The 18,232-nt window shown below is 52.8% G+C and overlaps 4 protein-coding genes and 1 non-coding gene across 5 annotated transcripts; 3 read left to right on the top strand and 2 right to left on the bottom strand.

The window, feature by feature from the left end:
* Positions 1–254: 254 nt before the first annotated feature.
* On the top strand, positions 255–4,739 carry SODALDRAFT_208317 (hsp90-like protein). Its single transcript, XM_028607255.1, has 5 exons — positions 255–1,216; positions 1,331–1,363; positions 1,440–4,036; positions 4,130–4,519; positions 4,635–4,739. The coding sequence occupies exons 1-5, from the start codon at positions 382–384 to the stop codon at positions 4,662–4,664; spliced, it is 3,885 nt and encodes a 1,294-aa protein (XP_028464641.1). The 5' UTR covers positions 255–381; the 3' UTR covers positions 4,665–4,739.
* Positions 4,740–6,411: 1,672 nt separating this feature from the next.
* SODALDRAFT_361658 (hypothetical protein) lies at positions 6,412–9,409 on the bottom strand (the record flags this gene model as incomplete). The annotated part of the gene is made up of 15 exons (XM_028614393.1): positions 6,412–6,450; positions 6,511–6,535; positions 6,719–6,803; positions 6,856–6,920; positions 6,993–7,220; positions 7,304–7,488; positions 7,804–8,005; positions 8,080–8,220; positions 8,262–8,313; positions 8,458–8,482; positions 8,552–8,635; positions 8,725–8,847; positions 8,998–9,081; positions 9,177–9,215; positions 9,272–9,409. The coding sequence occupies 15 exons, from the start codon at positions 9,407–9,409 to the stop codon at positions 6,412–6,414; spliced, it is 1,515 nt and encodes a 504-aa protein (XP_028464640.1).
* Positions 9,410–9,646: 237 nt separating this feature from the next.
* SODALDRAFT_361657 (hypothetical protein) lies at positions 9,647–10,176 on the bottom strand (the record flags this gene model as incomplete). Its single annotated transcript, XM_028614392.1, has 3 exons — positions 9,647–9,731; positions 9,885–10,014; positions 10,143–10,176. 3 exons carry the CDS (start codon positions 10,174–10,176, stop codon positions 9,647–9,649), a joined length of 249 nt encoding a protein of 82 aa, XP_028464639.1.
* On the top strand, positions 10,144–10,230 carry SODALDRAFT_t154. The gene has a single exon. It is a non-coding gene; the product is annotated as a tRNA-His (tRNA).
* Positions 10,231–10,916: 686 nt separating this feature from the next.
* SODALDRAFT_361656 (hypothetical protein) lies at positions 10,917–17,293 on the top strand (the record flags this gene model as incomplete). Its single annotated transcript, XM_028614391.1, has 22 exons — positions 10,917–11,048; positions 11,333–11,464; positions 11,643–11,749; positions 11,880–11,906; positions 12,028–12,385; positions 12,490–12,577; positions 12,724–12,774; positions 12,831–12,923; positions 13,050–13,094; positions 13,271–13,320; positions 13,734–13,900; positions 13,968–14,032; positions 14,081–14,170; positions 14,283–14,327; positions 14,513–14,663; positions 14,773–15,008; positions 15,076–15,259; positions 15,369–15,402; positions 15,460–15,573; positions 15,698–15,752; positions 15,832–16,065; positions 16,176–17,293. The coding sequence occupies 22 exons, from the start codon at positions 10,917–10,919 to the stop codon at positions 17,291–17,293; spliced, it is 3,576 nt and encodes a 1,191-aa protein (XP_028464638.1).
* Positions 17,294–18,232: the final 939 nt, after the last annotated feature.

The raw sequence follows: 18,232 nt of genomic DNA, 5'->3' as shown, positions 1-18,232 counted from the left end.
CTTTTCCTTCAGTATCCTACCACAACCACTTTTTATTGCATCAGCTGGAAAAGCTCAAGTTGTCGAAAAGCAGCCGCCTATTGCCCTCTATCCGGGGCCAATACACGGCGACGTGTCTCCCTTGTAGACGTGTCTGCCTTCGCTTTCATTCAGTTCTCAAACATGCTGCAGAGCTGCCTCGACGCTTTGAATTGAATCACTTACCGCCCGACCCGAAATCCCTCAAACCTGAACACTGTCGACTCCTCAACCCCATAATATCTATCACACCCTTTAGCCCGATCTGTTTTTCATAGACTCGCCCTCCTCGGCCCAAACGCTATCAACCGGGACAACGGCAGCATTTTGTGCATTTCGCTAGGAGAAATAAAAAACACAAAGATGGTTGACGACTCGGCTCTGGCCGCCGCGGCCGACATTATACGCTTCTTCGCCATAGAACACCAGAACGACCCGGTCGCTCTTCCCTATCAGAAAGACACCGCACGGATCGAGCTACCTGGCCGAGACACCCCAGCGAAGCGTGCCCTAGAGATCGAACTCGCTAGACTGTCCCAGAGAATCGGAGGACTAGAAACAAGAGCCCAGGCTGCCGCCGCCTTTCCAGAAACCCCCAACGAGACTACTGACTCCCTCTGTGAAGACGACTCGACCGGCACCTCCCCCACTGACGGTCGGCTTCTTTCGAGGTCCGCCCTGCATCGACAAGGTACAAAGGTCGAACCCGGCAGTCGCGAGATTGTACTAACTGATACAGCCCTGGAGAGCCTGCAGGAAAAGGTTCTGGATCAGGAGAAAGGCATCAGCACGGCTAGGCAGGAGATCTCCAGCGTCAGCGCCCAGCTGCTCGAGCAGAAGGAGCTGCAAGAGCAAGCCTTCTCCAGAATCGAACAGGACCGCGTCGCCAGGCTCGAACGGGAACTATGGAAACATCAAAAGGCCAACGAGGCCTTCCAAAAGGCCCTCCGGGAGATTGGTGAGATCGTTACCGCCGTCGCCCGCGGTGATCTGTCCAAGAAGGTCCGCATGAACTCGGTCGAGATGGACCCCGAAATCACTACATTCAAGAGGACCATCAATACTATGATGGACCAGCTTCAAGTTTTCTCCAGCGAAGTCTCCCGCGTCGCCCGCGAGGTCGGTACCGAGGGTTTGCTTGGTGGTCAGGCTCGCATCGAAGGCGTCGATGGAACTTGGAAGGAGTTGACAGACAATGGTATGTTTTTTTTTTCCCTTCTTTTCTTTCTCTTTTCTTGATTCACTCGCGGTCTCTTCTGTTCGCTACTTTCCATCCTCGCTGTAATGACTCACTGACCGCCGTTTGCACCAGTCAACGTCATGGCCCAAAACCTAACGGATCAAGGTGAGCACTATCCCTGCATTTCCCCTCATGCTTCTTCTTTTCCCTCGCCTCTTCGTCTGACCATCCTGTTTGTTAGTGCGTGAGATCGCCTCCGTCACCACAGCCGTCGCGCACGGCGACCTGACCAAGAAAATTGAACGGCCCGCCAGAGGCGAAATCTTGCAGCTTCAGCAGACGATCAACACCATGGTGGACCAGCTGCGGACATTTGCCTCGGAGGTCACACGCGTGGCTCGTGACGTCGGTACCGAAGGTATCCTAGGCGGTCAGGCCGACGTCGAAGGTGTTAAGGGCATGTGGAACGAATTAACCGTAAACGTCAACGCCATGGCCAACAATCTCACGACCCAAGTGCGCGATATTATCAAGGTCACGACTGCCGTCGCTAAAGGTGACCTCACGCAAAAGGTTCAAGCCGACTGCCGGGGCGAGATCTTTGAGCTAAAGTCCACCATTAACTCTATGGTCGACCAACTGCAACAGTTCGCCCGTGAAGTCACCAAGATCGCCAGGGAGGTCGGAACGGAAGGCAGGCTCGGCGGCCAAGCCACTGTTCACGACGTCGAGGGCACCTGGAGGGATCTGACCGAGAACGTCAACGGCATGGCCATGAATCTGACAACGCAGGTGCGCGAAATTGCCAGGATCACGACGGCCGTAGCAAAGGGAGATCTCACCAAGAAGATCGGCGTGCCGGTCCAGGGTGAAATTCTGGATCTCAAAAACACCATTAACACCATGGTTGACCGTCTCGGCACTTTCGCTTTCGAAGTCAGCAAGGTCGCCAGGGAGGTCGGCACCGACGGAACCCTCGGCGGCCAAGCCAAGGTCGAAAACGTCGAGGGCAAGTGGAAGGATCTCACGGAAAACGTGAACACCATGGCTTCCAATCTCACTCTTCAGGTGCGAAGCATTTCGACCGTCACCCAGGCTATTGCGAACGGCGAGATGAGTCAGAAGATCGAAGTCGAGGCGTCGGGAGAAATCCGCGTCTTGAAGGAGACCATCAACAACATGGTCGACCGCCTGTCTAATTTCTGTAACGAGGTGCAGAGGGTCGCCAAGGACGTGGGCGTGGACGGGAAGATGGGTGCTCAGGCTGACGTCGCCGGCCTGAACGGTCGGTGGAGAGAAATCACGTCGGACGTGAACACCATGGCCAGCAATCTTACAACACAAGTGCGCGCATTCTCCGACATTACCAATCTCGCCACCGATGGTGATTTCACCAAGCTGGTCGAAGTCGAGGCGTCTGGCGAGATGGACGAGCTCAAGCGGAAGATCAATCAGATGGTGTCCAACCTGCGGGATAGTATCCAGAGGAACACACAGGCCAGGGAGGCGGCCGAGCTGGCCAACAAGACCAAGTCGGAGTTCCTGGCCAACATGTCCCACGAGATCCGAACCCCCATGAACGGCATCATCGGCATGACGCAACTGACCCTTGATACCGACCTGACCCAGTATCAGCGAGAGATGTTGAACATCGTGAACAGCTTGGCAAACAGCTTGCTGACGATCATCGATGATATTCTGGATCTGTCCAAGATCGAGGCTAGGCGCATGGTTATCGAGGAGATCCCTTACACGCCCCGTGGAATCGTGTTCAATGCGTTAAAGACTCTGGCTGTGAAGGCCAACGAGAAGTTCTTGGATCTTACATACAGAGTCGATAGCTCGGTTCCGGACCACGTTATTGGCGACCCTTTCCGTCTCCGGCAGATCATCCTCAACCTCGTCGGCAATGCCATCAAGTTCACCGAACACGGCGAGGTCAGCCTGACCATCAAGAAGGCTGACACGAAACGGTTCCCCTGCCAGCCGAACCAGTATGCCATCGAGTTCGTGGTTACGGACACGGGCATCGGCATCGCAGAGGACAAGCTGGACCTCATTTTCGACACCTTCCAGCAAGCCGACGGATCCATGACGCGCAAGTTCGGTGGCACCGGACTGGGCCTGTCTATCTCCAAGCGGCTGGTTAAGCTCATGGGAGGTGATTTGTGGGTCAACAGCAACCAGGGTCAAGGAAGCGAGTTCCATTTCACCTGTCGCGTTCGGCTCTGCGAGACGGGTCTCGAATCCATCAAGAAGCAGATCAAGACGTACAAGGGCCACCAGGTCCTTTTTGTGGACAAGGCGCAGACCTCGTACGGCGGCGACATCCGGGAGATGCTGTCCGAGATTGGCTTCATCCCCGTCGTCGTCGACTCGGAGAAGAGCCCGATGCTTAAGAGTGTTCGTGGCGCAGCCTCGATGCCGTACGACGTGATCATAGTCGACTCGATCGACACGGCCAGGAGGCTAAGGTCTGTCGACGACTTCAAGTACCTCCCCATCGTGCTCCTGGCGCCCGTGGTCCACGTGAACTTGAAGGCCTGTCTGGACCTCGGCATCACCTCGTATATGACAACGCCTTGCAACCCGGTCGACCTGGGCAACGGGATGATTCCCGCACTGGAGAACCGTGCCACGCCGTCGCTCACCGACAATACGAAGTCGTTCGAAATTCTCCTGGCCGAAGACAACAGAGTCAACCAGAGACTCGCGGTCAAGATCCTGGAGAAGTATCACCACGTCGTCACGGTCGTCGGCAACGGCCTTGAGGCTGTAGACATGGTCAAGAAGAAGAGGTTCGATGTTATCTTGATGGACGTTCAGATGCCTATCATGGTATGTTTTTCTGTTTCTCCGCCTTTCCTGGTTATCACCCAAAGCCCTAGTACGGGACCCCTACGGAGTCGGGTCACTGACAGAGCATCGCAGGGAGGATTTGAAGCAACGGCGAAGATCAGGGAATACGAGAGGAGCGTGGGTCCACACCGGACGCCCATCATCGCCCTCACGGCGCACGCCATGATGGGTGATCGTGAGAAGTGCATCCAGGCGCAGATGGACGAGTATCTGTCCAAGCCCCTTCAACAGAACCACCTTATCCAGACGATCCTGAAGTGCGCCACCCTAGGCGGGCAACTCCTTGAGAAGAACAGGGAAAAGGAGATGGCCATCAAGCCGAAGGACGGTAAGGCGGCCTCGACATCTGCACTGCGGCCCCCCCTGGAAACTAGAGCGTTCACTTCAAGGGAACCACTGGAAGGCCAGGCCGCGGGAAGCCCGGCTCTGGTCACAGCAGATCAGCAAGACCCCATCACGAGGGTGCGTATTTTCTATATATTTTCCTTGTTACCTGACATGACTCTCTTTTCTGTCTTCCCCGACAGAACGTGACAGGACTAAGCTAACCCGCGACGTTCTTTCGCCCCTCTTGCAGTACCAACAGTTTAGGTCACATAGTACCTAGGATGAGGCGCCGCGAGGAGAAAAGCGCAAGGGGCGACATACGCCGGATGGCTCGTCACGCGATGAGGACGAGGCACCTTCGAGCAGCAAATGTCCCCGCCTATGAAACGCAGGCACGGCAAAACATGGTATACACGTTGACATGGTAATGTCAGCCCGTGCCGTTTCTTCCCACCGCCGGGGACTTCCCTGGCCCTTTGAAGGCCCTCTTCGCGGCACAGATTTTTAGAAAGACGCCTTCCAGCCCTCCATCCCCCTCGCCCACTACGTTGACCCTTGGTGGTCCTGGTCCACCACGGTCTGGATGCAGCGTAGTATGTATTATCATGTGGACATGTAAGGGGCTTGGTCGAGCGCGAACTCTGCACACGACACGGCATGACACGATACACACTACACGATCTCTTTCAAGACGGGGGGAGGGGTTGGAACACCACTGTGACGATGACGACCCGTCATCTCATCACCGTCATGGATTCCAAACCTCACCCGAAACGGTCAAGCACTAGATCCTGTTAAGACTCGACTTCCATCATGTCGGCATCAGCGTTTTTGCGTCTAAACAACACTGCATGAGCAGTAGATGGCTCCGCGCGTCATAGCTTTTATTTTCATTTTTTTATGTTCTTTGTTTTTGGTATCGGGGCTCTCGCATGAGATGGGGACGCCAAGGAACAGGGGAATCACGAACGACTATTGTCTTCTTTCTGAGGAAGGATTTACGATTATCCTCTTCTTTTCTCCACTTTCGATACCTGTTTTTCGGACTGGATGACAGGTAGCAAGTGTGATGCTTCTCTTATTGTCTTGGCTGGACGGTTTCGCTCATAGTACCTATGTTGTAATTCTACCATCGGTTTGGGATGGACGAGATGGGTGCGAGGGCGGGGCGGATGACATTGAGAAAGGGGTATTAGTAGAGAATAACAAGGAGGAGGAGGAGAAGAAGAGGAAGAAGAAACGGAGGTGAGGGATTATCTGGGACTTACACGAGTTATCCAGCAGCGGGTTTGGTCGGGCGTTTATTGGAGTGGTTCGCGACTGATCCTGTGGAATTGAAATATTATTTTGGTCCGTCTATGAACATTCAGGGCGTTGCTATCCTTCATAACGACTCTTGCTGAACCTCATGCTTGTGATTTTGAATGACCATGATACAGACATACGCCTCAAACGACGATTGCAACAACCTGCCTGCTTGGAAGTCCCGGAATTCTCTGACAATCCAACTCTCGTCACCCACTATTGTCCAGTCCAGTTACTCGTGTCTGTCCATCCGTGACATGCTCGGTGGACACATGATATCACGGGTGCCCCGGATAGGCAAGGGGAGAAGAAGGGCGAAAGGAGCCGTTGGTGCCTCACACACGGACAGACAGACACCCAAGACGAACGGATGTACAGTGAGTGAGCAAAAGTTTCGGGATAACCTAAGGTAAAGTAGAATGCTTCGAACCTTTTGGGGAACACGTTTCTGTTAGGGCAAAACCCATATGATGTTGCAAAAGTAACGAATCACTGGATCTTTAAAATATACCGAAATTATTGCTCACCCACTGACTGTATCTCCCAACGATTTCTCCTTGACAGCGTGTTCATATGATAAGGAAAACAGAGGAGAGCCCCGATTGACCCCGATCTCGTACATATGCTGTGTCATGGAGACTGGGAAGGGGGAAGGGTGTGGCGGGGAAAGAAAGGAGGATGAGCATCCTACTTTATGCTAAAAATTCCATTCAATCGGCAAATCATCTGTAGATCGGGGTTTGGTCCAGGAGAAGGGTGGCCTGGGGAGTCGGTGGTCATTCCGCGACGTTTTGTGTCGGTGTAGCATCCCAGCTACTTACCTTGGCTACCTTGGCTACCTTGGCTCTGTGGGAATATCCGGTCGTACGAATAGGTATGGTCAGCGCAGAGGGTTTTTTTTTCTTTTTTTTTTTCTTTTTTTCTTTCTTTTTTTTCTTCTTTTTCTTTTTTTTCTTTTTTTCTCTTCTTTTTCTTTCCTTTTTTTCTTTTCTTTTTCCCCCCCCCCCCCCCCCCTTTGAAAATAGGTACGCAAAGATGGATGAGACGTGGACGCCAAGGTAGAAAAGGTAGGATGTAATGACCGCAGTAACCACACCCGCTGAACTCGACTCGTCTATTGGATATCACAATCACCGCCTAACTGTCCATGGGACCTCCCCCCTCACCTGGTGGTATGGTGCTATGTCTACTGGTCTCCTCCTGGCTTGGGTAAAATGATCTATGGAACGAACTGAGACAATGACGAATTCCGGGAGAATCAAGTTCAGCATCGCGCATTTTCAACCTCACAATGTCCCCTCACTGGGCACCACCCGCATCCGCGCCCTTCGAGGGGCCATTGTTGCTCTCTTCCTCCGTGTTCTTCGTATTCTTCTCCCGGTTAGACCCTACAGGTTCCGAGTCCCCGGTGTCCAGAGCAGCAAGCTGGGCGCGGAGGGACTCTGGGTCGGTGAATCCGGCGAGTAGTTCGTCGAGCTTGCTCTCGAGCTTGGACAGGTTCGCTTCCAGAGCTGTCGCGGCTTGCTCACCTCTAAGAAGACGTAGGTGGTTAGACTGGGTGATCGGCGATCTGAAAGTGCATCCGTCCCCCCTCGGCACCCTTTCCCCCCCTACCCACTAAGGCGGGCGGGCGGTCCTGGGTCTGGCCCTGCCTGGGCCACTGGGCGCAGGACGCAGGATACAGGACACATGAGGTCATTTTCCATATTCAGTGTCTGCAAGGCACTTGATGAAAGCATGGAGGGGTGCAGCCATAAATGGTAAGTTGGCCCGAGGCCCGGGGGCAAGTATTGGGTTGCCTAGAACCACGGCCGGAGATCACTCCGCTCGGCACGTCCCGAGCAGAACGGGTCCCAAGACGCAAGACGTAATTTACGGTAGTCCCAAAGAAAAGAAGAAGTGGGAAAAAGAAAAAAAGGATTGGCAATGCACAAAACAGCTAGTCGCGTTTGTACGGGAAAGTTGAGCTAACCCAAGCACGCCTGACACTTGACAGACAGCCCTGTCGCAATCCCTGGTCAGGAATCCGAAGCGAAATCGGGAGAGGTGTTTTTAATGCATTGGCGTAAGCAGCCGGGCAAGCCACCTCCCGCTCGATAAGTGTCTCGCCAAACCTCTTGCATCTTGTTGGTAGGCGTGGACTCGTCAGGGTAGTTTGTTCTTTGCGAGGATCCGTTGGATACTGGAACAAGCCGAGTGCTGGATTTCGAGGGAGATGCCTGACAGGCTCCTAAGCGAGCTGAGGTGATGGGCATAGGCCAAGAGAAAGAGACCGGCAAATACGATGCTTGGGTGAGTTTCGGATATCGAATCTCGCTTCGGTTGTGTCACTCGAAGAGCGGGAAATCGTGGAAAAAAAGTGCCATGATGGATATATGGGGAAATGGCACATGGGCCTGGACATGTCGAGAGGGAGGAGGATGGCATTTCGCGAACAATCCTGTGGTCTGGATCGGCAAAGGGTGTCGTCGACGACACGGATGAAGTAATGGCGGACACGCCACATGAAGCCATCAACGAGCCGGACGGCGCTGGACGGTGAAGTGTACGGGATATGGAGAACACAACCCACCCCTGGTGTGTCGCATTCGCTTCAAGCACCGCGCACCACTTCCAGTTCACCGCTCGGTGTGGTCGAGTTGTGCGGGTGACGGGTAGGGGAAGATGGGAATTGAATTAATTCCTCTCCCCCTGAAAAGACGAAAACGAAAAAGAGGCTTCTACCCCTTACCTGGTAATCTCTCTATAAGCCTGAATAAGGAAAGAACCAACCATGTTAGCCAGGGCACAAAACTCGAAGAGGAGTAGAGTAGCAACGTCAAAGTGAAAAAAAAAATATAAAAAAAAAAGGAAATATGCCACGCGATTAAGCTCCCGATCGACGAAATATTCGTAGATGAGAATCAGGTCCCATTTCCCTGCAAGACCTAGGCCCCAGGGGAACCGCTGTGAATTGGATGCATCCAATATCCATTAAGTGGTGCCCCCTTGAGCCTCCTATTCCCTCTCTATTTCCTCTTGGGCCCCCAGATGACAAGAGACAGGTCGCAGTCGCATGCCCAAAGGTCACCCGATAACTGCAGGTGAAAAGCAGCCACGACAGCCCAGACCTCAAAAATCATCCATTTCTTGCAGGGCCCCGCGCCCACTACGGACGACTGAGGAGACAGATGAGAAAGGGGTGGAAGACGGTGAAGAGGGCGTGGGCGTAGTCCGCGGCACACATCTAGGTACAACGTGCACGGGGGGGAAAAGCATGAGTGGGGGAAGGGTTCCCGAAGGAGAGAGACAATCAGGGGCTTGTGAACATGTCCCTGCAGTTGAATTGACCGAAAGATCGGGACTTGGGGACTGGGGGCGACGGGGAATAGGTCGATAAGGTAGATAGGGCTCTTGAGGGGAAGGGGGTGCCGTGGGTGCCGTGGTTGGGGGACTATAAGAAACAGGCAGCAAAAATAAAACAAAATTAAAAGAGAGAGGGAGAGACCGGGGAAGGGTAGACAAGCTTGACCGAGCCAGGGGGAGGCTGAGATCGACAAGAGAGAAGGCAAAGCGAAAAAAAAAAAAAAAACCCCTACTTACTTGCGCAAAGTCGTTGCTAGAGACCTGGGGTTCGGAGCTGGCGGCGTTGGTGCTGGCGTTGCTGGTATTGGTTTTGTCCGTGGGAGGAGGCCCACCGCCGGTCGGGGAGCCGGGCTCGAGCTCCTTAGAAGGCGCCATGAGCTTTTAAGGAGGTGGGTTTTCTTTTTTCTTTTTTCTTTCCTTTTTTCCCCACCCGACCCGATGACCGCTGAAAGGGCTGTACGGAGTAATAGAAGCTGAAAAAGGCGAAAGCGAGGCGGTAAAGGCGGATGGACGGGCGGGATTTTTTTTGTTCCCTTTTCTTATTTTTTTTTTTTCGGTGAGGGAAACTTGGAGATCTCGACGAGTCCAGAAGCAAAACCCCCTGGTCAACCCTCACTGGGGTGTGAGATGAGATGAGCTGGCCAAGAACACCGTGGCCGGGACGAAGCCGTGAGATGAATCTGATCTTTCAACGTCCCTGGAAAGGAAGCGAAAAGAAGATGGGGTCGTCCCGGCGTTGGGCAGGCAGGCAGGTCCGGATAGGAAGCTTTAAGGGTCGGTTCTATCGGGCGAGAGAAAATGGTTGTGTGTAGTTCACGTGCCCAAGGTTGCCTAGCCTAAAGCCTTGAACCATGAGACATGGACGTCGAGTGAAGGTAGGGATTGATAGGACACAGCTCTTCTTGTGAGCGAGCTAGCATCGTATGTATCTTGAGAACCAGATGTAGGAATATCAAGGGCGGGGAAAGAGGAGACGCTGCCTTGGTATTACATAAGCGCGGGACCATAGCCCCTTACCCCTCATCCATCCTGTGGAGTATTTACGTTGTACGCACAAGAGCAAAGGGTCTTAGTCTGGATTAGGATATCATCTTTTCAACAATCCGACAGCTCGGATCGTCTAGTTGGTTAGGATGATGCATTGTGGTTCCTACTACAATACTGCATTGACGGCAGTTCGAATCCGCCTCCGAGCATTTCTTTGTATGTTCGTTCGGTTTGTAATTTTTTTTTTATAAAAAAAAAGTTCTCTTTCGCTCATTTCACTATGAACTGCTTTTGTATGTACACGTAGACAGACAGCATTCTCCATTAATCTTATTCCTTTTCACCTTGGCTTTTTTTATTTTTATTTTTACATACTAATTCTGATTCGTTGACTGGGAATGCGCAGGGTCCATGATCACCAGTCCCTCTCGTCCCCTCGTCTTGTCTCATATGACCCGTCACCGCCGTGATTCGAGATAAGTCCAAACCAGCTCCTACCGTGCTTCATCCACCGTCCCAATGCAGACCGAGTAACCGCCGTAATGATGCACTCGAACCGAAGCTAAGCATAAAGGACCCCCCCCCCCCCCCCCCCCCCCCCCCCCCCCCCCCCCCCCCCCCCCCCCCCCCCCCCGTGGGGGGGGGGGGGGGGGGGGGGGGGGGGGGGGGGGGGACGGGATACCACGTCAAAGTGTACTTTGGACACGGAATTCCAGGATCGTTATACTTCAGTCCCGATGTATCGTCTTCCTCCCAGCACTGTTCTAAACTCTCGCCTTCGAGAGACTTGCCCTATAGTGTCCAGAGCCCTCATCTTTTCGTCTTCTAATGCAGGAGAATGCAGTAGCCTGCGGAGAAAATAATAGCAGCCACCTGTCGCATCCTATCCTTTCGGATGTGTGCTGGCCATGGGACTGACCCCCAGCTGTACACCTACGACCACCTTCGTCGTAAAACTGATCATCCCGCACTCTTTCCTTCGGCCCTTGCCACGATCTCGATCCCATACACGTTGAAGAAGCACAGAGTGGGACGGGCATCGGATTAATTATGGCCCCGGAGAAAAGATAGAAGAATAAAAAAGACTTGTATCTGTACCCAAGCCGAAAGGAGCGAGTGATTAGCCATTTTACCCCTTTTTCCATGCGATCGAACCTCCATCTTTCTTATCCAATCCTCCCGTGTCGTTTTCCCATCATCGAGATCGCACTTTGCCCATTTTCCTATCCCTTCATTGCCAAAGATATCCCCACCCCGCCCCCCACCTTGCCTTCCACCCCTACCGCTTATGTACAACGTACCTCCATCCAGTCCTATGTCCCGCCGTTCCCCCTTCACGGTTGGGTCCCGGCAGCACTGCTCTCCGTTTTACCAGAGCAGTTGAACATGGGAAAGTGGAAATCGGACCATTATTCTGTCATCCTGCCTTGCGTGTCACAGCTAGTGCGTCCTACGGGTTTATTTAGCGCGCTGTGGAGTTGGGCACTTTGATGCATTGTACCTAACTTCCCGAAGTATGTGCTTCGTACACGTGTAAATAACGTCTGGGACTTTGAGAATTCTTGTGGGGACCCCCTTGCGCATCGGTTTTTCTCGATAGCTACAACGTGTAGTAATCGAGAAATCAGGTGCGATTTTCAGCCCCTTGGACTGGGTTTTCGACGACATTCCGATCTCTCGATGGATGGGGTTTTCGAGACAAAAGGGCGAGACCAGCCACGCCATGCGGTTTGCCATCGACCTTCATTTTTTTTTTAACGCATCGAGGGTAATTAGCATCGGAAACAATACACACTCTTTACGTCATCGGCGTCATCTTATTCGAAGCTCCCATTTTGTTTGCCGTTCTAATGACTAGGTCAACGCGTATTCGTAACGACGACGGGTGAGTATTATATGTACCTGGCTCGCGAAAGAACAACGTCGTATGTGCTGCACCCCTAAGCTATGGTTACCGGGTTAGCTTTACTGTCCCGATGCCCTTGTCTCAACCTGCGCAATAATAGCTTGATAACGAACATTGTGGTATTGCGTGAGAAGCAGAGGATAACCACATCCTACCTTCGAAACTCGACAATTCCAAGGGCGAACGAAGGAGCCGCAGTACAACAGGGATCCTCAGCCTTGGCCTCGTTCCAGCATCGGGAGACGAGCATTCTGTTCCGCCGAACGTCTGGCTGGGGAAATGATGCTGGGATGGGCGAATGTATGCAAAACAGTGACGACCGACCTGTCGCCAGGCATCTATCTGGCCGACTATGTGTGACGAGGGAAGCGCCTTGTTGGTCCGCGGAACAACGGATTACCATTATATCGCGTAATGATGTAGCAAGTAGCAAGGGAATATCGTCACTCTTCAACATTGTACGTAACTTAGGTGCCTTCCCTACGTCAGTTGTAAGCCGTAGGTCCTTCGCGAGTTCCGATATATCCCAATACATCACCATTACCCTGGGCTGTGTGTGAAGGTTGTTTCTGACAGCTCGTCATTCAATGATACACGGTATCCCGACTGCGCAAACTTGACTGCGCAAGCTTTCTATTTCCATCCCACTTGTGCAGTCTCTATGCTGGTGGTTAGACCACTCACCACCGAAGACAGATAAGGTACCTTGAGCAGGTACCTTACCTCCTTAAGGTATACCTAAGGTAAGGTACCTAAGGTAAGGTACCTGAGTGAGAATACCTGCACAGGTACCTAGGTACGTCAAGGCAGCAGCAGGATAAGGGCACCCCGTATGCGGGGAGGAGAGGTTCACTAGCGCACGAATATGTACTTCGTACAAATAAAAGATGCTGTTACGGCAAGAGGAAAAGGCGACCGGCATCGACTTTTTGCACCACGATCGAGAATGGCCAATATTTCACCCATTCTGGGCAGTCGGGGAGGACAGAGGCGACGGTCATTTCCCGCTTGGCACATGGAACTCGATAAAAACGTTCTCTGCAATCGGAGATAAAGCTTTGTGTATACATTGTACATATATTCCCATTCCAATAACGTGTGGCATGTGGTATGTTCCCTCAGGTGTTTCCGTGTTCCTGGCTGCTGCCGAGTTGCAGCTTCTGGGCTGTTGGTCCAGACACAAGTCTTTCTTCTTAATTAAGAGGATGGCAATAACCTATTCCCTCATATAAAAAATTGGAGTTTTCCTTGCCCTGCCCTGCCCTGCCTTGCCCTGCCCTGCCTTGCCCTGCCCTGCCTTGCCCTGCCCTCTTGCCCTGCCCTGCCTTGCCCTGCCGTGTTAGATGGCCCAGACCGGTCGGTCGCCGGGCTTGAGGTCTACCTACTTGCTACGGTAGCGGTGTTTTGTCGCAGTTACGTGTAGATTAATTCGTCCGGTACAGTACGTGTTTTTCTTAGGCGTAAGGAAAAGAGAGAATGAGGTAGGTAGTTGCATGTGGTTTTTCGACTTCCATCATGTTATGATTATTATTTACCTTAGGTAAGAAACAAAAAATGTTCGTTGAACGGTGCAGCCTATCGATGCTCATCGTTGTTTGATCTAAGTGATGGCTGCTGCTGTGATTTGTCTGCGTCCTTCTCCCTTGAATACTTCGTACGAAGGTATCTTCTCTAGGTAGATGTTGTCTAAGGTACGACCGCAGCAGAGTTATGCGTGTCAGTGTGATAGGCTTACCCCCTTTCTGTCTTCTCAGCCCCTCCCTCCCCCTATTGCAGATTTGCCCATGATTGCCTACCTTACCTCAGTACAACGTACCCTCTCGCTTGTATCGGTACCGCCATTGCACCCTTGGGTTGCCGTCCTCTGGGTCTTGGGGTTTGGACGTTGCCGGACTAGACTCCAACACCCCCCCCATTCTGTCTTGCTCCTCTGATCAGCTGCATACTTTGTATTTGGAGTCGGCCATGCCCTTGTGCGAAGATGCATAGATTCCCCGTGTGGTGTGCCCTTGTCTTGACCTGAGAGCTATGTCCAAAAAGTGTCGCTTTGCGCCGAACTGAACTGAACCGAACCGAACTGAACCTGAACTACCACCACGGGAGACGTGCAGGTCCCTTACTAGCGAACAGCGCTTGCCTCTCCTTTGGCACAGACAGCTTTTTTTGGACCGGGGGGCGACCCCATCCGACCGAATCGAATCCCCGGGTAGTACATCAACTGGCTGTTGCCCTCAACGACTTGAGTACTACTCTCTCTCATCTACTACGAACCTTTTCCTCGCCACTATCAATTCGTGATTCCCCTATCGCCCGCGCCGCAGTTCAAATAACTCGCCCCCGATCTTGCCTGTCAAGAATCGACCTACGTTCGGGCCAATAAGCTCCCCTTGATCGGCTCAGGTGTTTCGCGAAGAAACGCGCTAGTCCGGTAAGTCGAGGGGACCGTTCTTCAGTTTCGGTGCTGTTCGTCGTTACCTGTGGGGTGGGAAATCCGTTGATCATATTTGGCCTAAATCTTGTCTCCCCATTTGCTTTTGTGCCCTTTTCGAATCAAGTCTCCCGTATGCCACCGTGTTTTACACAAGGTACCCCATATCAAGTTCCCAACTTGCGCGTCCCACACAACTGGGGCACTTGGCTGCTGAGTTCCCAATGTCATCGAGATCCTACACCTGCAGCCTCGCCTCCCAACCTCGCCTCCCAACCGAATCCGACACTACACTATATACCCAAGTCGTTCGTTCCGAATAGGACTTCCATGTTGACCTATACCTCCTGATAGGCCTTACTTCCGCAAAACACACCACCCCTCCCTTCGGAACACAGCACTTGGAGGTCAACATAGACGACGAGACTCCCGCGTCCCGACCGGTCCGAAATACAAACAACCGCCAAACCTCATGACGACCGACCTAGACGGGCATTCTCTTGGGTTGTTTCAAATATTCGAGCGTGTTCGATCCCGAAATAGTAGCAGCAAAGTGATCTCAACGAGCGAGCCTTCTCGCCCTACGGCGTATAGAACAGACCAGATCGACGAGCCGCCTCGGAGCCAGTCCGTGCGACAAATCTCGACTCTTGGTATCCGGTCGAGTTTCGCTGCCGGTCCAAGGCCGGAATTTTTCTGACAATCGAATCGTGGAGGAAGGTGGATCGTCTGGGACCGTACGCAGCATCGTTGTCGTCCGTGGGAAACCCCGTCCGACCGCCTGCATGACACCAAGCTTGGAATCACTCTTCGCGGAGCTGGGTATCTCCCAGTACCTGGCCTCTTTCGTCGAACAAGGCTTCGACACCTGGGAGACCATTCTGGACATTACTGAATCGGATCTGTGAGTTTTCCTGGTCGAGTCCATCCCTCCATGGAGAGATTGATTGGGGGGAGACAGACGTCTGGGTGATTGGCATCGTCTCTTGCATGCTAATGTCGTTGTTGCACAGCGATGTTCTAGGCGTGAAACTCGGACATCGAAGGGTATGATAATGCCGCTCACTTGATTAAGTCGACCTGATAATCTGACCGGAAACATAGAAACTCCAGAGGCGTATTGCCAATTCGAGAGGACTTGCACCGGGAGCTGCCCTGCTATCGGCGAAAATATCCGGGTCAGATGCCGTGAGATCAGAGAACTGGAGACAAGAGAGTGTGCGACCTGACGGGAAGGGAGCCGCTGTCGTAACTAAACGAAAATACCGCCGCCATCCGAAGGTAAAGATTGTCGCTCTCGTTTGAACCCTCTGACAGTCGGTATTCGTTAACATGGTTCTAGCCGGACGAGAATGCCCCCGAACGTCCACCGTCGGCCTACGTGCTCTTCTCCAATAGTAAGTGAAAAGAAATGCCGACATGCGTAAAGCATCTGTATCCCCCTCTCTCCCCCCCTGTAGCTGACAACGGTTGTAGAAATGCGCGATGACCTGAAAGGCCGTAATTTGACCTTCACGGAAATTGCCAAGCTGGTGGGCGAGCACTGGCAGAGCCTATCCCCGGCCGAGAAAGAGCCGTATGAGACGAAGGCCATGAACGCGAAGGATAAATACAACAAAGCCTTGGCCGAGTACAAGAAGACACCCGAGTATAGGAAATACGCGCAGTACCTACTTGAGTTCAAACAAAGGCAAGCAAGCCAAAACCAAGGTAGATACTTCCCGTGTCTGATGCCTCTCGTTTGACCTCCTCCAGGCTTTTCGTGGCTTTTGTGGGTTGTGGCAGAGTCATGCGGGCTGACTGACTGGTGATGGATAAAGCTAAGGATGCGTCAAAACGTCTGAGGCTAGAGCCTGGCGCAAGGTTGCACCATGGTGGTAGCGTCGGTGGAACGCCGACGCCCTCGTCCACCCCGACGCCGACGCCGACGCCCAAGAGCGCAAACGGCACAGGTAGTGGGAGCGATGGCTATGCCGGCATCGGCATCGATACGCCTCTCGCTCGGAAGCATCGGGTGCGATCATCCATGCCACACGCGTCTCACCAGGAAACCATCGAGGACATGGTGCCCTCGCCCGCGAGCACGCACTTCGATCTAGAGCCGTCGCCCCTGGCGCATGGCAGCTCTGGCAGCGCACACAGCCATAGTCGACGGCCTACATGGTCCAACAGCCCGGCGAATACCGAAAACAACACGCAACTTCACCTGCCCTCGTTTTCGGATATGTTTAATCATGACAGGCAGGTGATGTCTGGCGTGGGCATGGGCATGGGCATGGCTTCCGAGAACAGTGGGTTTGTCGGGTTTGGGCAAGGTCAACAGCACGCATCGCCACACCTGCCACAACTGGCGCCGCCGCAGCAGATGCCACATCAGATGCCGCAGCAGGCAAACGTCGGTCGCCCCCTCGTGAAGCACGAATCGCCTTCGACTGGCAGCATGGGCTCGTCCAGCTGCTCCATGTTCTCGTATCAGCGAACTCCAAGCGAAGCGTCTCTGCCGATCCACGCATTGTTGTCGAGCAGGAGTGGGTCGGACTCGGGATATGAAGGGCAGCCTGGCTCCTATGTCGGACAGCAGCAGGAGATTCAGGGTAACCAGTATCCATTCCCGCATTTCGGACAGGCCGCGCACGCCATTCCGCCCCCTGGTGCTCCTGGGATCATGAATGGCAGCCATGACAGCAGACCGGGCAGGCAAGCGGGCGGAGCTGTGGCTCATCGGCCGCCACTGGCGGGGCTGCAGCACATGTCGTCGAGTTCGTCGGGAGTGACGGAGGCGTCGCCCGGGTCACATTCATCGTCACAAACTTCGCTAAGTGTCTACGACAACGGTGGCGTTAGCAACAACGACATGAATACAAAGGGGAAAGAGGAATTCGATGGGATGAACGCTCTTTTGAGGGCTGGTGAAATTGTCGGTCGACGCGAGGAGTAAAGTCTTACCTGCTCCTCTATTTGATTCGGCCCATGACGAAAAATGATCTTTGCCCCACGGGTATATACAAGTGGGAAAGGCTGCAACTGAATACCCCGTATGTGTTTTCTGGAAGGTTCTCAGGGGACTTTCCTACAATTTTGGGTCTTGATTAGGTGTTATTATGATGGCGCCTCGGGGAGGGGCAAGTCGTGGAACATTTCGCCCTTCCCTTGTTTGGGGTTCGCAATATTTCCTCGCATATTTCTTACTAGGTATGACTGGGAAAGCGAGGTCGACGTTGACGCCTTGAAAGACAAGAAAATGGCATTGAACAACTGGCGTTGGAACGTGGTGTCTTTTTGTCAGGGAAACGGAGTGTACTGGAATCTGTAGATATCTTACCCGAAGTAGGGTTCGCCAATCATATTCAAAGGTACACACTTTTTTAGTTGATTAAGAAGATGATTAAGAAGATGAGAAAATTAAGAAGATGAGAAAATTAAGAAGATGAGAAAATTAAGAAGATGAGAAAATTAAGAAGATGAGGAAATGAGGAAATGATGGTTCATGGGGGGGAGAGCGTTTAAGGTACAGTGTAGCTCTGGAAAGAAGAGAGGATGAAAGCTTGCCCTGACCCCTGAGAATGATGACATGATGACGATAGAATGACGGAAAGTCCGCCCCACTCTTAGGACCCTTAGATTGTACACGTACTTCGTATCGCGTTTCAACGTTCACATCCCGTGCCTTCCATATTAGCTGCTAATGACCACCTCAGCACCTTGCTGGGTTACGTGAAGTACGGAGTAGGTACTCCGTAGGTATCTAGCCAGATGTGCTTATCAGGTGTCTGTCTCGTTTCCTGAGCAAGTACTTCGTAGGTACTTAACCGACCGCGCCTTACCTCGTCGTAGAAGCCGTGATGACAGATGCCTCCTTACCTTACTAAGGGAAAAA

Source organism: Sodiomyces alkalinus, assembly GCF_003711515.1.
Source record: "Sodiomyces alkalinus F11 unplaced genomic scaffold SODALscaffold_8, whole genome shotgun sequence".
In the NCBI taxonomy this organism is placed as follows: Eukaryota; Fungi; Ascomycota; class Sordariomycetes; order Glomerellales; family Plectosphaerellaceae; genus Sodiomyces; species Sodiomyces alkalinus.
Note: the sequence above shows the minus strand (reverse complement) of the source record. Positions and strands in the feature narration are given on the sequence as shown.